The sequence below is a fragment of the Otolemur garnettii genome, unplaced genomic scaffold, assembly GCF_000181295.1.
Source record: "Otolemur garnettii isolate 467f Iridium unplaced genomic scaffold, OtoGar3 scaffold00045, whole genome shotgun sequence".
NCBI lineage: Eukaryota > Metazoa > Chordata > Mammalia > Primates > Galagidae > Otolemur > Otolemur garnettii.
The window spans coordinates 5,220,272-5,237,637 of NW_003852440.1; the positions used below are offsets into that span (position 1 = coordinate 5,220,272).

The following is a 17,366-nucleotide window of genomic DNA, read 5'->3' on the forward strand; positions in this document are numbered from 1 at the left end:
CATCCGTCGCCGAGTTGGTTTCGAGGGGCTCGTGGTTGGCACTTACTGGCAGATGTTTTCTGCTGGTTTGGTCTTCGATTTGGGGACTGTTCCCGCCAACAGCATTCGACGCATCTTTCCCTGCCTTCGCGGGAAGGCCCGGTCCGGGGTCGCCAGACCTTGCGGGAACCAGCCCCTGTGCGCTGACCCTTGAGTCTCTCTCCGCTAGCCGTGCGCCCTTCTGGCCAGTGGCTTTGAGAGGAGTGTGCAGCCGTGGCTTCTTTCTGCCTCCCCCTTTGAGGGAGTGCGGTCCCAGGGAGAGGCTTGGGTCTCCAGCGGCTTCTCTGTGGTGGGATTGGGGTCCGCAGCCCACCCCCCCGGGGGCTTCTCTGTGTGTGGTGGGTGGGGTCCGCTGGCCATGGCCTTCACGTTCGCAGCCTTCTGCTACATGCTGTCTCTGGTGCTGTGCGCGGCGCTCATCTTCTTCGCCATCTGGCACGTGAGTAACCCGCAGCGGTTTCTAACTCTTTTCTTTCTCTCCAAATGCACCTTTTCACTTCCTTCTGTGATTTCACCTCGCACTCTCCACGCTGCGGGCGTAGATGACCTGGGAGGCCAGCTGCCGCACACCTGCAAGTCAGACCCTCTGCCGCTCCATTGTCCCGGGGCAGGCGACAGGTCCCAGCACCTCGAGGCTAAGCGACGCCGGGAGTGCCTTCTCGTGCCCTGGCTGGAGGTGGAGGGACCGCTGGTGACTGGGAGGACACCCTCTCCAGGGTCCCGGGACCCCGGAGAATGGCGGCTACGCCCCCATCTACTCTTCTCTTCCCACTCCCCCTCCTCTCTCGCGGGTTGCCGGCCAAGGAGGAGCCCCACCCCAGGTCCCAGCAGTTAGTCAAGTAACTATAACAACTAAACGTTTAAAATGTCAGCATCTGCGGTGGGTTGCATTTAGACGCAATTGGAGACAAAGTAGAAACGCGACTAGAGCGCCTTGTAAAAGGAATTGTAGGAGAGTCTGAACCTGCCGAGAGGAGGGACCCCAGGTGGTGGGGGTGGAAAGGAGGGCAAACGGAAGGCAGGGAGAAAAAGCAGGAGGCAAAGGGATAATAAGGCCGAGAGAAAAGGCATGCCGAGGGTGAGCAGGCTTTCCTCCTCTGCCCTCCTGGGTCGGAACATCCAACTCCTGAAGACTCTGCGGGTGACAGACCTGGGCGGGGCGTTAGCATCCTCCGGGGGTACAAGCTTTCTGCCGCCCTTCGGGGAGGTGGACAGCAGTCCTGAGTCCCAGTTCTTCCGGGGTGGTGTGGGAACAGAGGACCAAAGCTTCTGAATAGAAGTATTGAGAGAGAGCAACAGAGCTTACAGGACTGAAGATGATGTTCTCGAAAAGACTGGGCAACTTAGCAAGTGGAACTCTTGGGTCTTCCTTCTCTGAGGTCAGACTCCCTATCCTCACCTTGAGAGGGCTAGTGGGAAGACTGGCCAAGGTCAGGTGTCCTAGGGGTGCCACAGTGCATAGTCTCCCACCTTTAACAGCCTGGCCCTGCCCAGCAAAGGGGGTAACAGAGAAGCCTCTGACGCTTCCCTGGAAGCCTGGTTTTGGTGAGCCTCAGAGAACTTGCACACAGTGGGGAATGACCCCAAATGAAGACCTGAAGAAAACTGCGAGAAAACTGAGATGCCGGTGTTTTGTGTTAGTGGTTTAAAGAATGAGAGAGTTTATCTTAAAATAGAACTAGGAAGCTAGAGCAGCTCCTGTTACAGGGGTCTCTAACAGGGAGGAGAGGGAGCCTGCTGAGGGAAGCTTTCTCGCTTCCAGCCCTGTAACCTAGGCAGGAGGCTTGCCGGCTTCCTCCCACAGCTCTACAGTGAGATGATTCCCCTATTTCTAAATCTGTGAATCAGTTGATACAGGAATCTGAGAGTGAGAGAAAAACTATTCAGATACAGAAATCTGGGAGCTGATCAAAAATCTTTCTGTGCCCTGGGAGGGTACAAAACTCCATCACTTCTAAATAACAGGCTTTTTGCTTGGTCCCTCTCCTCATCACAGAGCCTTAGAGGGGGCAAAATTCCATTGCTTCTAAATAGCAAAATGAGACCCTGGAATGCTGCATCTAATCTGTGGTAGAAAACTGAGCCTTAAAGTGCTGATAGTTTTTAGGGGAAAATGGAACTTTAATTTAGAATAAAATATGGTACAGAACATGTCACGCCCTAACAGCGAGACAGACCTCAGCTAGTGTGTCTTAGAGGAACTTTCTCAGCTTCTATGGATTTGGGCAGTTATGTACATTGTAAAAGGCTCATTACTCCATTTGTTCAGAAATACTTCCTGTGCTATTTTTTCTGTTTTTGCCTTGGCCAGAAAGTTCCATCCAATTCTATCAGGCTTGAAATTCTCTGAACTAGCCCCTGAAGTAGAACAAGTTAACCAGAAAGAATAATTTTCTCTCTCTCAGGGCAAGATAATAAATAATTCAAGAACAGGTTAATGAAGGGAGTGGTTTGTGAAGTTCAATGTAAGGTATTTGAATGAAAAGCAGGTGTCCCATGGTCCTGCATGAGCCTCTTTTGTCTAGGTTCCCAGTGCTCACCTCTTATCTCCAGGTACCTGTGTACAGTCCAGTCCTAAGTTGGGCTGTGTCCGGATTACTTGTGGGGGTGGCCAGATTCTTGTTTCTAGGAATAAAAGGAATTTATGTTCTTCCAACTCAAAAGACAGTAAGAATTCCCAAGTCCCAGCCCTCATTTCCTAGTGGTTGTCTCTCTTTCCCCATATCCATCCCCCCAAATCCCATCATGCTGATTTGGTTCCTGAATATTGAAATCAGGGGAAATTGGAGACACACTAATCTCAGGACACACTTTGTATCTGTATAGGTGTTGGTTATGTGTGGTAGTTATTTTGACCAAAATCCAGGCTCTGTGTTTAGAATGTTTGTCTTCCTTCCAGCTTTTTATATTTCTTATGTATTTCTTGATCTGATGCGCCATATTGATTGCACAGCATATACTGACACCCCAAATACTGAATAGGCACTTAACAATTTACGGCAGTTCAAACACCTGCCACACAGACATATCTTAAAATGCTGTGAGGTCTGAAGATGGCACATTTTTCTCATTTATGTAAGAAATCTACTTAGGGGTAATGACAGTAGCTATTTTGGAGTGTCTGCTGTTGGCCAACCTCAGTTCTAGGCACTTTACAGAGGATTGTGAGAGGTACTTCCCGTTGTTCACCTACCCTTTCCTAGCGTGTCTGGGAGCAAGGAAAGATGTGGCCTGTCATAAGTACATTTCTTTCCAGTCTTGTTTTTTACTTTGAAACTTACCTACATTTGTTTTCAGATGAAAATATTTGAAATTACCAATTTATTTTATATCAGCCACCATTTCCAGGTAGATTTGTTACACTCGGAAGAAGCAGAATAGAACTGAAGTTTGTTTTTGTTTTATGGGTTTGCATAACTCCAGGCACATGATAGCCCTTTAGTCCCCACAGTTGACATTTTACAGATGAGAAGACTGTGGATCAGAGAAGTTATGAAACTTGTCTGAAATGGCACAGCTGGTATGATTGGAGCTGGGGTCTGTGAGACTCTTACACCTAAGCCTTTTCTCAAATTATAGTCACTGACATTGGATTGTTAACTTTGCAGTTTTTTTTGGCCGGGGCTGGGCTTGAACCCACCACCTCCGGTATATGGGGCTGGCGCCCTACTCCTTTGAGCCATAGGTGCCACCCTGGATTGTTAACTTTGATAATAGTTTCTATCCTATTCAAAGGAGTAGGTTTCTTTGTATAAATAAATAGAGTTGGAAGTTCGGATTTGAGTTATAACAATTGCAGCAATAAGACTCAAACTAAATATCCTTTTTTAAAAGAAAAAATTCTTTTTTTTAAAAATTATAAAATGATACAGGTTCATTGCTCAAAATTTTAAAATACAGTGATATGATGAAACAAAATCACCTAATCTCACTAGTCAGAAAAGATTAGGTATCTTTTCTGTACTTAAAAAACTTACATATGGGGTGGCGCCTGTGGCTCAAAGGAGTAGGGCACCGGCCCCATAAACCGGAGGTGGTGGGTTCAGGTCCGCCCCGGTCCCCCCCCCCCCAAAAAAATTGCATATGGATGTTTAGAAGGAAAAATGGTGTTCTAAAGAGTTTTGTATGTGGAGTCATGTGTATTTGCAGCCACTGTTAGATGTTTACTCACAAACGTCTTCTCAGCTCCAGCTTGATTGAGGCTGTTTGTGGACTGTCACATTCATATAAACACAGATGAAGCCATTCTCTGCAAAGATCAAAGATTCATTATTGGTTATCTCAGGTTTTTGTCTTTTGAAGTTTTTATATCTAGAGTCACTGAATTTTGACAATTTACAGATAAAATTTAATTCTCATTAATCTCTAGAAAGACTCAATGTCTCACCTCACCTTGAGATTTCTTTAGACTCATAGCAGTGTTTGCTATCAGAGGCTTTTAATGGACCTCTGACAGATGATAACAGATGTATTTATTGAGAGACAGTTTTGCTGGGCAGAGTGTCTTTGTGGTGGAGCCTCTCACCTGGTTTCAGCCTAGTAAACATTCTTTTTTCTCAAATTATTCATCTGGAGACAAATACAGGTTTATGTGAAATGGTAGAATGCTTTGAGTTGACAATAGCCTGTTTTCTAAGGCCCTACTTTGGGCTGCACAGATACGGTACTGTGGTCCTTGCCACGCCTTCCCTGGTCTCTATATTTTGTTCTATTTGAGACATCCCAGGATCTTCTAGCGTCTCACTTGCATATGGGGTGTCTGTAGCTTCAGCCTGTCCTGTCCCTCTCCCCCCTTACCCTTCTACCCTGTCTGTCATCTCCTGGCTAGAGTGGAAGGAAGCTCTTTGAGAGCAGGGCCCTTTTCCACATTACTGTTGTTTCTGCAGAGCCTACAGTGGTGCCTGGCAAGTGTTATCTAGGGTGTCTGGTAAATACTCGTGGAATACATTCTTGTTACCTCTGGCTTGGCGCGTTTCTGGTAATTCATGTCTAATTTGGCTTCTGGTTGCTTCCTAGGGACTGTTCTCTAAACATTTTGGATGCATTCATTTTTCCTGGTACCCTGGCACTTTGAAACCTTGGAAACTAATTGTTGTGAAGAAGATGATAGGCCATTCTCATGGGTTACAGGGCCCTTCTTGATGATAGAGGAGCTGGCTCACCTGGACAGGGACAGCTTAGGGAGAAGTGCTGGCTGTGCTTGGAGAGAGCACCTTCTTGAAGGTGTGATGTTTGTGTTGACTTGTGCCACCTGATCCTTGCTTGCATTGAGATGTTGGCTGACCATTTTCCTTAACTACTCCTGAAAAAAGAAGGCTTATGTCATCATTGTATGAAGTCATGTTGAGAGGGAGGAGAGAAGGGTGCAGAATTCAGAAATCCCCTGAAACCAGCAGACACTGATCCTAATCCCAGCTGCTTGGTGAGGTTTCGAGGTCTCACTGGGGGTGAATGTTACAGAAGCACTCAAACAACCTGTCTTTGACTTTAGGGTCACTGAACAAACACCACAGTGTTGTGAAGCCTTTGCGAGGTATTTGGATCTTCTACCTCTGCTGGCCTGAAGCCATGCCTGCACCTGCCTTGTACCCAGCCCCTTTGGCTGCCTGGCCTCTTTTCCTTCTGTATACCCACATTCTCTGTGCTTTCTTCCCTGGACTAGTTTGCTTCTATGCACCTCCCTCCCAGTAAGTATGCAAACAGATTCCTCTGGTGCTGTGCTCTCCCATACACCATCTGGATGGTGCACTCACCACCCTTCCTTGTCACTGTCACCTACCTCCTGTGTGTTGCTCCTCCAAGGATACCCTGGGGACTTGGTACCTGGTCACAGCCCCATCCTTAGTGTCCTGTATTATCTTGGTGCTCTTGGTTATCTGACTTCCCCATCCAGTGGCCACTGCCATCCCTACAGTCTCCCAGGCCCTGACCACACTCTGGTCCTGCCTTTCTGGTGTGAGCCCTGGTTCTCTCCCTCCCATGGTCTTCTGCTCCTTCTCTTGGCCCTTACTTTGACTGTAACTCTTCCTTTTTCTCTCAGTGAATCATCCCTCAAGGATTCAGTTCCTCTGTGCCATCAGACCCCATTGTCTGCCATTCACCTTGTCCTTTTGCTCTGAACTGCTGTGTTCAGTGTCCCCTGTCCATCCCTGTGTGGATGCTTCGGTCTTCCAGGAACCTACCTGCTACCACTCTAGGTGCCTGAGAGCTGCTGTGGCCCAGATGAATGCACAGTTTGATCTCAGCTGCCCTTCAGTATTGCAGTACCTCATCAGTGTGATCTGGGTCAGTTCCTTCAGTTGCCACAGTATTGTTCTAAATCTTTGTCGTTTTCTCAGAGCCCCTACAAGCTCCCAAAGTCTTACCGCTACTCCTCTGAGCAGATGACTTTCCCTGCTACTCACAGAGAAGGTAGAGGTTATCAGATAGGGACATCTCACTATCCTGCTGCTGTCCAGACCTCTGTGATTCTTTGATTCCTATTTTCTCTTTCTTTCCCAGACTCAGAAGAAACAGAGTTTCTCCCCTGTCTGAAGTTAATTCCTGCCCACCCATGCCCTGGGGCATTGCTCTGGCACTTCTTCCCACTTGCCTGTGTCTTCAGCCACCACCCTTTGCATCCTCCTGGGGCAGGTACGCAGGCTGCAGTGCCACTGAAGGTGGAGACAAGCGCCAGAGCCCAGGTCCTGGATGCTGCTGGATCGCTTTCATTGCAGACAGTCTTTGCCTCACTGCATCCTGCCTCCCCTTCCCTCTTTATATGCTTACATTAGACACACACAAACCAAGGAGACTAACAAAGCAAAGCCCTCTGCGTGCACCACCCAGAATTGGTAAGTGCTTTTTGCCTATTTTCCTGACACCCTCATTTCTTCTCCTGTCCCTGCCTTGTCTTCCCTGACCTCTGCCTTCTCAGCCCAGAGCTGGAAAAGGGCTCCAGTGGTGTCCTGCTGGGCAGTCTCTGGACACCACATGTTGCTTATCTTAACCTCTTTGGCTTTGACCCTTGTCCATGTCTCCCTTGTGTTTTCTGGGACCCTGACCGTTTCTTTTCCCTCTTCCCTGTGGGTTCTTTCTCTGCTCCCCGTCTCGGCTCAGCAGGTCCTCTGGGCTTCAGGAAAAGTCTGTGGTTTTTAGTGAGTCCCTGGCATTAGGGGTTAGGGGCTATCACGCTTTGGCTCCCCTTTTTTTTCTCACTCTACTTCCCTCCTCTTGTCTTTCCCCATTGCTTTTGACCTCCTTTTATTCCTTCTCCTTTGCATATAGCTCAGTCTGTGGAGGTTGCACAATATTACTTAGCCCAGCTGGTGGGCCCCAGTGATGGGAAGTAAGCTGACACCACCCACTGGTATCTTAAGGCACCCATTTTTGATGACGTGTCCCTGTGAAATTCGCCTTTCTTCCATCCTCTGACCACCAGGTGTGTATAGTCTCCCTGTGCCTTAGAAAGGCAGGTATTAAATTTCAGACTGACATGCTTACCGTTCACATTGCATCTGGGTTGCCTCCTCTTCTAGTAGTTGAGAGAAGCTTAGGGGAGAAAATTTAAACTGTGTTACAGAGAAAAGGAATTCAGTCCTGCTACAAATAGCCAGGCCATACGCACTACTGACAGACACAGATCTATAGGGCTGGAGGTGGTCACTCTTTGGGATCATTTATAGCTGGAGTGTCTGCATCTAAACACAGGTAACTGAGACTTGGCTGCACTTCTTAATGGCACTTGGAATCTGATTAACTACCCAAAGGTCACTGAAAACTCCAAGTATCCAATTAAATCCTGAATTAGTCTCTGAATACCAATCCAGGGCTTAATGATCAGGCTGGCAAGTATTTCTTATTTAGCATAGTAAGAGAGGTAAATGTGAGACATTCTTATGTACACTAAAATAAAGGCCAAATATGAAACTAAAAGAGATAACTAGGCTGATATCATGGGGCCACCAACATGTCTGTGTGTAAGTGTCCAAGGCACTAAAAGACTTGGTTAGGATGATCCCTGCTTCTGGGTATGGGGCCTGAAGACTTGGGATCTCCTGGGGTCAAGATGTGTACTGCCTTTGGGATGGTATCCTAACCCCCAGTTTGGTGTTGGAGACCTATTAAAATGGGGCATCTACTTACCTTTCCAGAGGGTCTCCTATGACTCCCCTTCATATGGCCCCAACTCCACAAGCAGACTCTATATTGCCTCTTAGATGTTTGTTTATTCCTCTCTCAAGAAGAAAAGGCTTCTTCCTTCTTGGATCTAAGTTCCCCACATTCGTTCACTGTCTAGCTCAAGTCTTACCATTATCAACCCTGTTCTCTCCAACCTACTCCAAACTCCTACAGCACGACAAACTCATGCATGTGGCCCATTTGCCTTTGTCTCCATGTGACCTCGGGTTCTTACATGCTTTGGGTGTGCCTATGCCTGGACTCTCCAACTGAAGTAGATGCAGGGCCTTTGTGCCCAATTTATTCATTCACAGGACTTAGAGGACACAGTGAACCCATGTTGGAGTGTGTGACTATTGATTGGTGGCTCTCAGGTTAACCACAACTGCAGTAAAAGCCACCTTTTTGGCAGCCTCATTTGGCTCATAAACCCAGAAACTTGTGGATCTCATCCCTTTGAAGAAAAGAGGGAGCTTGTGCCTTTGGGGGTGGTGGTGGCTGGCTGCAGAGCTGTGCCCAGCAGGTCCTTGTGGGTGGGCTGTGTTGTGTGCACTGGCAGACCCCTGGGCCCTGAGGATGGCTGCTGCCATCTGTTCTGTGAGTTGAAGGGGAGTCAGGGCAGCACCATCTCTGGGACACACTGAGTCAGTCTGACAACGAGACCCCGAGGCCTGGAATGTGGTTCCAAGAGGAATGGCTTCTCTCTCTAGGGGCTCCCAGTCGTCTGCTGCTGCCACCATAGGCCTTGGCACTTCTGCCTGGGATGGGCCTCTGCGGACGCCACTGAACTCTTGGGGGCCATTTTCTTGAATAGTTGAATTATGCAGGTAAGGGATTGATAAGGGGCTTGGTTACTTGCAGGCATAGAGAGAGCAGGAGTATCTGTTTTACCTCTGCCTCCAGAACTTTAGTATAGATACTAATTGTGCATTGAATTAGAGCAGGTATTTTTATCCAGTCTCCATCAGTTGATTAGTACCCAGGCCATCTTGTCAAGTTACAAGTTATTGTGTTAAAATATATGTAAAATAACATGACATTTACTTTTTTATTTTTATTTTTAAAAAACATAGTGTCTCTCTGCCATATAGGGTGGAGTACAGTGGTGTGATAGTAGCTTACTATAGCCTTTAACTCTAAGGCTCAGATAATCCTCCTGTCTCAGCCTCCTGAGTAGCTGGGACTACAGATGCATTCCACTGTGCCTGGCTAATTTTTAAACTGGGATATTGTAGAGATGGGGTTTTGCTGCCCAGGCTTGTCTCAAACTCCTGGCCTTAAGTGGTCCTCCTGCCTCGGCCTCCCAGAGTGCTGGGATAACCAGGTGTGAACCACAGTGCCTTGCTGACATTTGCTGTTTTTAGCGGTTTTATCTAGTGTACAGTTCAGTAGCATTAAGCACTTTCACATTGTTGTGCAACCATCACCACCATCCATCTCCATAACTTTTTCATCTTTATACCTACCTATTCCACAATAACTCCCACTGACCTTTCCCCACCACCCCTGGCCACCACCATTCTACTTTCGGTCTCTATGGATTTGTTCATTCTCTGTATCTCAGAGAAGTGGAATCATGCTACACATCCTTCTGTATCTTGCTTATTTCACTTAGCATAACATCTTCAAGGTTCATCCAAGTATCATGTGTCAGAATGCCCCTCCTTTGCATGGCTGAGTAACACTCCACCATATGTAATACACTTCGCTTTGTTAATCTACGCATCTGTTGGTGAGCACTGGACAGCTTCCACCTTCGGTTATTGTGAATGATGCTGCAGTGAATAACAAAGCTCTTCAGTCTCTGCTGCACTTCTCTCACGTTTATACTCAAGGAACAGGAATTGCTGGATCCACTATGTTTAATTTTCTGTGGCCCCTTTATTCTTACAAGGAGAAACTCCTTTATTCCTCAGTCTTTCCTGCGTCATCTCTGCTGTTTCTGGACTCTCTGGCCCCTGGCAGTTGCTACCACCTGCCTCCTCCTTCAAGATGGATCCGCAACCTCATCCTAGGTTTATGCATATGCTTAATATCTGCTCTGTTTTATTCACATTACTTGGAACATTCATGTCCTTTAAATGAACAAAATAGTTATAAAATCTGTACTGAATTCTTAGCATTAAGCTTTAGTTGCCTGAAATTACAAAGGGTACCAGAGATTTTATTAAAGACAACTCTTGGAGTTTTCCTTGTGCTCATAGCCATTTCTTCCAGGAAATTCCTCAGGAAGAAATTAGTGTTTTTCATGGTTTTGGGGCTGAGAGTGTTTTGGGTGTATGAGAACTGAGAATGCACCTGCTATTAGGAACAAAGGGCATCCTGTCAAAAAAATTTATTTTTGTTGTTTTCATTAAAACCTCATTTGCATTTCTGCTCTCAAATCAGTGCAAAGGCGGTTGGTGTGGAGGAGGGGGGATGAGGACCAGGCAGCTTTACCCAAGGCTCATGCTTTGATTTTTGCCCGTAATCTGGGGACTTCTAGGGGGATGGAAATGAAGCAGGTCGTTGGGTTACAGGGAGACAATTTGGGGATGATTTCATTTTCTAGTTTGTTTATTTACTTATTTATTTATTTTTATTGTTGGGGAGTCATCGAGGGTATAAGAAACCAGGTTATACCGATTGCATTTGTTAGGTAAAGGCCCTCTTTTCATTTTCTAGTTTATTTAACCTGCCTTGAGTCACAAGAGTGGTTTAAAAAAACGCAGATTTTTGTCTCAGCACCTGTAGCTCAGTTGCTAGGGTGCCAGCCATATATACTGGAGCTGGCAGGTTCGAATCCAGCCTGGGCCTGCCAAACAGCAATGACAACTACAACCAAAAAATAGCCAGGTGTTGTGGCAGGCGCCTGTGGTCCCAGCTACTTGGGAGGCTGAAGCAAGAGAATAGCTTAAGTCCAGGAGTTGGAGGTTGCTGTCAGCTATGATGCCACGGCACTTTACTCAGGGGGACAGCTTGAGGCTCTGTCTCAAAAAAACCCCAACAAAACAAAACAAACAAAAAAACCCCAACCAAATAAAAAACAACAAAAAACAAACGCAGATTTGTGAAGGTGATTTTTCGCTTTCTGCCTTTTGTTCATCCATTCATCTGTTCATCTCCTGGGTTGCTTTTGCCTCTCTTTCTCTCTCTTTTGCTCTCTTTCTCTTTCCCTCTCTTTCTCTCTCTCTCTTTCTCTTTCTCTCTCTTTCTCTTTCCCTCTCTTTCTCTTTTTCTCTCTTTCTCTCTCTCTCTTTCCCTCTCTCTCTCTCTCTCTTTCTTTCTCTCTTTCTCTTTCTCTCTCTTTCTCTTTCCCTCTCTTTCTCTTTCTCTCTTTCTCTCTCTCTTTCTTTCTCTTTCTCTCTCTCTTTCTCTCTCTCTTTCTCTCTCTCACACACACACACACATGCACATACATGTGCCAATTACCACCATGACAAAAGTATTCTATAGCAATGGAAATCCCACACTTAATTTTGTTGGGCTAGAACCACTTTTTCTCTCCTCGGTCAGTGTGGGAGGTGGGGAATACTTAGGTGCTTCTTTCCACTTAACATTTTGACTAAATGCCTTTGTGGGAACAGTTAACTGCACACATGGACTCAGTACTGTGATTTTCTCACTACTTACAGGCTTGTGGCCAAATGCTCCCAACTCTGTTTTTGTGGCCCTCTTGTGAGGGTAATTAACACCCACCAACTACCCTTCGATGGGTGAGGTGGGTGGTTTCTGTCCTTGGGGATATTGTCTGGCCAGAATGGAGCTGTAACTTCTGATCCTTTGTAGTGTCTATAAAAATTGTAGGTGCACGCCAGGACGCTGGTCTGACTGAATGACCCAGTGATTACCTTTTTTGGGGCCCCTTTTCTCTTCATAACAGAGAAACTAGCAGGCCAGGCTACCCGGAATCCACTGACTTTCTCCCCTGGTCATTCATTAGCGTCTCCATTCATCTTCTCAGTTTTTGGCTTCCCATTTACATGGCTTCCCTTCTGTGGCCACATAATAGCACTTAGAACTCAGCTCCCCGACTTGGCTCAGCAGGTCCTCTGGGCTTCAGGAAAAGTCTGTGGTTTTTAGTGAGTCCCTGGCATTAGGGGTTAGGGGCTGTCAGGCTTTGGCTCCCCTTTTTTTTCCTCACTCTACTTCCTCCTCTTGTCTTTCCCCATTGCTTTTGACCTCCTTTTATTCCTTCTCCTTTGCATATAGCTCAGTCTGTGGAGGTTGCACAATATAACAATAACTTAGCCCAGCTGGTGGGCCCCAGTGATGGGAAGTAAGCTGACACCACCTCCCACCTCCACAGCGGCTAGAACCGTGGGCTGACATTTCCAGAGCATCAGTCTTAGGTATCTTTTCTGTTTCTGTGTTCACATGGTCCATTTTGATGAAGAGATACAGTTCTTCTGCTGCTGGGGGAAAATGCAGGGGAGGAAAGCAGTCTCGGCACTATTTTTTTTTTCTTATTGGCAACTGATTCATGAACTCTAAAAAAAGCTGATAGCAGCATAGCCAGCTAGCAGTAGCAGCCCAGATGGTCTCCTATATAATAGAGACATTTGTATCTTGGATTAAGAAAAATTTAAATGTGTTCTGTGAACCTTATAAAGAAAAGGAATTAGCAACTGCATGCAAGGTTTTTGGGTATGGAAATAGCCAAATGATTAGTCCCCCAGAATGTAATGATTAGGGACTAGGACTTGTGTCTCGGGCCAGCATATGAGGAGAGTTGGGTTGCCAGGGGGCTGCACTGGGCTGTCCAGATGTCTGAGGTAACGCACCCTCAGGTGTGTCATGGGCAGAGAGGTCGTATTTTCACATGTATACATGGGGACCTGAAGCTACATGTCTGGGCTTCTGTGTCTGCCCCAGGCTTCTGGAAGCTGAGGGGCTTCACAGCAGCTATGGGTGGACCAGGGCCAAAGAGAACAAGTTTGTACCCACAGTTCATAGATTCTGCTCTGAACAGACATGCAGATTATGCTGCTTCTCTTTCCTTCCTTTCTCTGTGGTCACATGGTACAGGCCACGTTCTGCTGCAGTGAATCTCATGGCTTTGGCCAGAAATCTTCAGCTGACTGTCATTGTTCTCATTGTCTTATGTCATCAGCAGCTCATTCGTTAGGTAAGGCTTGGAAATCCTGGTCTGACCACAGTGGCCCTTTCACAAGAGGATGGACTAGCAGGTATGGCAGGTAAGGGATTTGTGAGAGGCACTGGGATGTCATGTGTGGGTGTGGTGGGGTTTGGGAGGGGGGTCTCTTAGATCATGTAGAATCGTTATCTGGAGCTGGGATTCAGTCAGATGTTGCTGGACTTCAAGCCACTCCGTCATTATGGGTCTGTGAGGTATCCTGGGATAATTTGTCTTGCAGGTTCTGGAGAGTGATAGGGAGTTGAGCTGAGGCCAAGAAAGCGTATGTGCTGACTGGAGGAAAATGTGTTCAATCTTGACATCCTTTTCTTGCATTGGCTGGCAGTTTTAGAACCCAAAGTCACGCCATATGTGAGGTGGGATCTCACCTAACGTGAGGGTGTAAAACAAGCCCCCTGCGTGAAGGGCTCTTCCACAAATGGAACTTTACCCTGGAAGTGAGAACAATGTAAGGTAAAAATTGTACTCCCCCCACAAAAAAAAACCCAACCAAAACAAACTGTGACACCCCAGGAAGGGAACTGGCGGCAAATGGCGCTGGTGCTGAGGGGTGCTTCTAGCAAACCTCTCTGTGGCTCCGGATAAGTCCTCCTGTCTCCCTGGGCCTTTTCTTTTCTTGGGTGTGAAATGAAGGAGTTGAGTGAAGTGATGGCGATGATCCTGCCCAGGGCTGGAATTCTGTGGTTCTCCCAGTGTTGTTACCTGCCTCTCGCTTTTTTGTCTTTCTTCTGTCATGATTTTTCTTTTCTGATGGCCTACTTGGGTATTTGGGGTTGAATTTCTGAGAAGGGAATGTAGTAGTTGAAGTTCTTAGAAATCAGTTCTGGCCATTGTAAGGAAAATGGGATTTACAGAAAGAGAATTCCCTTCCCTTTCCCCCTTCCCCTTCCATTTGTAGAATAGATGGAAAGTCCAGAAAACAAGGCTTGAAACAGATTTAAACATATTTAAATCTCTGTCCTCGAATCACTCACAAAGAACTTCTGAGACGGAGCTTGGGTCCCAAGTGGGCAGGAGGATGGTGGAGTATCTAGCCAACCCTGTGGCCTCCCCGGTCCCAGCAGGACTTCACTCAAAATGGGGAGAGAATTCTCCAGAGGAAATTAGACTGGTGTAGAGACCCGGCATAGAAGTGGGTGATCAAAACATATCAGATATTCACAACCTGGGCTTTTCATTTTAACTTTTTCTTTTTTTTTGAGACAGAGCCTCAAGCTAGCCCCCTGGGTAGAATGCCATGGCTTCACAGCTCACAGCAACCTCCAACACCTGGGCTCAAGCGAGTCTTTTGCCTCAGCCTCCCAAGTAGCTGGGACCACAGGCGCCCGGCTATTTTTTGGTTGCAGCCGTCATTGTTGTTTGGCAGGTCTGGGCTGGATTCGAACCCATCACCTTAGGTGTATGTGGCTGGCACCTTAGCCACTTGAGCCACAGGCGCCGAGCCTTCATTTTAACTTTTTAGTCTGTCAACTCATCTGTATTCAAGGAAAAAAAGATTTTCTCTAAAGTCAAGATTAACTACTTAATGCCATGAACCCTTTGCGGTATTACCCATGTGAACTACAAAAAAAGATCTTATTTTTCTTCTTTGTTAGCTCAATGAGGAGCAGCTGCAGTCTGGCCAGGGTCATGGATTTACTGGACTCCTGGCCCTGAGCGGGTTTCCCTGTGAGGTGATGACTGCCCACTGCCCCTAAGGAGAGGATGGTCATCATTAAAATGTCCTGTAGCCATGGAGGCCATGCTACACGCCTCCATAACACATGTCCTCTGAGCCCGCAGCTTTCCAGAGTCCACTTAGATGAGGGCTTTGCAGGACTCAGCGAAGCACACACATGTAGAGGGAAGGAATGGCAGCCGTGTGAATAAAGAATGAGCCAAAAGGCCAGGTGTGGTGGCTCACACCTGTGATCTTAGCATCCTGGGAGGCCGAGGCACGAGGATCACTTGAGCTCAGAGTGATCAAGAGTGAGACCCCATCGGTACTAAAGATAGAAAAAATTAGCTGGGGGTTGTGGTGCATGTCTGTAGTCCCAGCTAGTGGGAAGGCCGAGGTAGGAGGATCTCTTTAGTCCAGGAGTTTGAGGAAAAAAAAAAAACGGTTTCCTGCCAGTTTAGTGTCCTCTTATCTGTGTAGGTCCAAATTCTGTAGGATAATAAAGTGAACCCCAGTTCTTCTTCATTCTTTTTTTTTTAATTAAATGATAGCTGTATACATTAATGCAAATATGGGGTACAGTGTAGTGTTTTCATGTACATTTTGAAATACTTTCATCAAGCTGGTTCACATAAATTTCATGTCATTTGCATAGTCATTGTGTCAAAACATTTATATTCTAGTTCTAGAAAAGTTCACTTGTACCCTTGTTAGACAGATATATAGGTGATCTCTCCGGTCACCCACCACCCAGCCGCCCTTCTCCCCTCCCCTTCCCCACCCCCTCCACATATTCTTGGTCTAGAATTAAGTTGTATCTTTCATTTGAGAGCTATAAATTAGTTTCATAAAAGGGCTGTGTACATTGGATACTTTTTCTTCCATTCCTGTGATACTTTGCTAAGAAGAACATTTTCCAGTTCCATCCATGTAAACATGAAGGAGGTAAAGTCTTCGTTTTTCTTTAGGGCTGCATAGTATTCCATGGTGTACATATACCACGGTTTATCGATCCATTCGTGGATTGATGGGCACTTGGGCTTCTTCCCTTCTTCCTTCTTCTTAACTTCTTAGCATAGCATAGCTCCTGCCTCCCACGTCCTTCCTCTTCCTCAGAACCCCTCCCCATTGCCCCACATCTAGCCTGTGCTGAGCACCTGTTCCCAGTTTCACCTTCCTGCCTCACACAGAGCCAGGGACAGCAAGTCCCTCCTCAGCCCTGTTCCCCACACGCCACTAGGAGCCACTCTTTATAATTAACAACATTGGTAACTTCCACACTGTGTGGAGTAAGTTATTTTGCTCTGTAAATGGGAGTCAATGTCAGTTGTCTACCGAGGGGTGAGGTGATGTGGTGTGACACTTAGAGCTCTGCTGCGTGCTGGCACCTTCATTAGAATTAGTTCCTTAAAGGAGCCAGTTAAAGTTTGGTATGGCAAGATTATTAAAGTCAATAGAGAAATGACTCTAGGGACAGTACCATGCTTGCAAGGAGTGCCACTTTCTCCCACAATAAAGTGCCAGGGTCGAGGGACAGAGCTGTTGACGTAGACCTTGCAGCACAGCCAAGCTGGCTGACTGCCCCAGATGTGAGCACCTGACCAATGGCAGCCAAAGAGTTTGATTGTTTCTGGGACTTACTTTTTAGTTTCTTTACTCTTAGTTTTTCACTGTTCCCATTTTTCCTTCCTTATATCAAAATATAAAATGTTTCTGGAACATTTTGTCAATTTTTTTTTTTTTAGACAGTTTCACTATGTCACCATCTGTAGAGTTCTATAGCGTCACAGCTCACAGCAACCTCAAACTCTTTTGGGCTTAAGTGATTCTCCTGCCTCAGCCTCCCAAGTAGCTGGGACTGCAGGCGCCCACCATAACACCTGGCTATTTTTTAATTGTAGCTGTCATTGCTATTTGGCAGGCCCAGGCTGGGCTCCAGTGTATGTGGCTGGCACCCTAGCCACTTGAGCTACAGGTGCTGAGTCAACATTTTGTTTAAGAAAAACGTATGAACAGATCCAACAAACCAAAACCCAAGACAGTAAAAGGTGTAGGGTAAAGAGCTCAGTGAGAAGCATCTGTGGCCACCTTGTTGCTAGGAGTGAGTGGTTGCTTCTGTGTGGCACCTACTCTTCTGGGAACAGGGCAGGCTTGGGTGGGTTTGGTTTATTATTTGCTGATTTATTGTCTTTTTATTTGACACCATCTCCTGCCTCCACACAGCTTTTGTGCATAAGTGAAGGTTGTGTTTTCCCTAGCTTGCTTTCAGGTCTTTTTTTTTTTTTTGAGACAGAACCTCAAGCTGTCCCCCTGGGTAGAGTGCTGTGACATCACAGCTTACAGCAACCTCCAACTCCTGGGCTCAAGCGAGTC

At 46.6% G+C, this 17,366-nt stretch overlaps 1 protein-coding gene across 2 annotated transcripts in view; it reads left to right on the forward strand.

Moving 5' to 3' along the window:
• Nucleotides 1-397: 397 nt before the first annotated feature.
• The window catches only part of CNIH3 (cornichon family AMPA receptor auxiliary protein 3), a 117,941-nt gene continuing 100,972 nt past the window's right edge, over nt 398-17,366 (forward strand). For both annotated transcript variants that reach the window (XM_003790976.1, XM_023513909.1), the window contains exon 1: nt 398-478. In XM_003790976.1, the coding sequence (XP_003791024.1) occupies nt 398-478 (81 nt within the window). The remainder of the gene's footprint in view (nt 479-17,366) is intronic.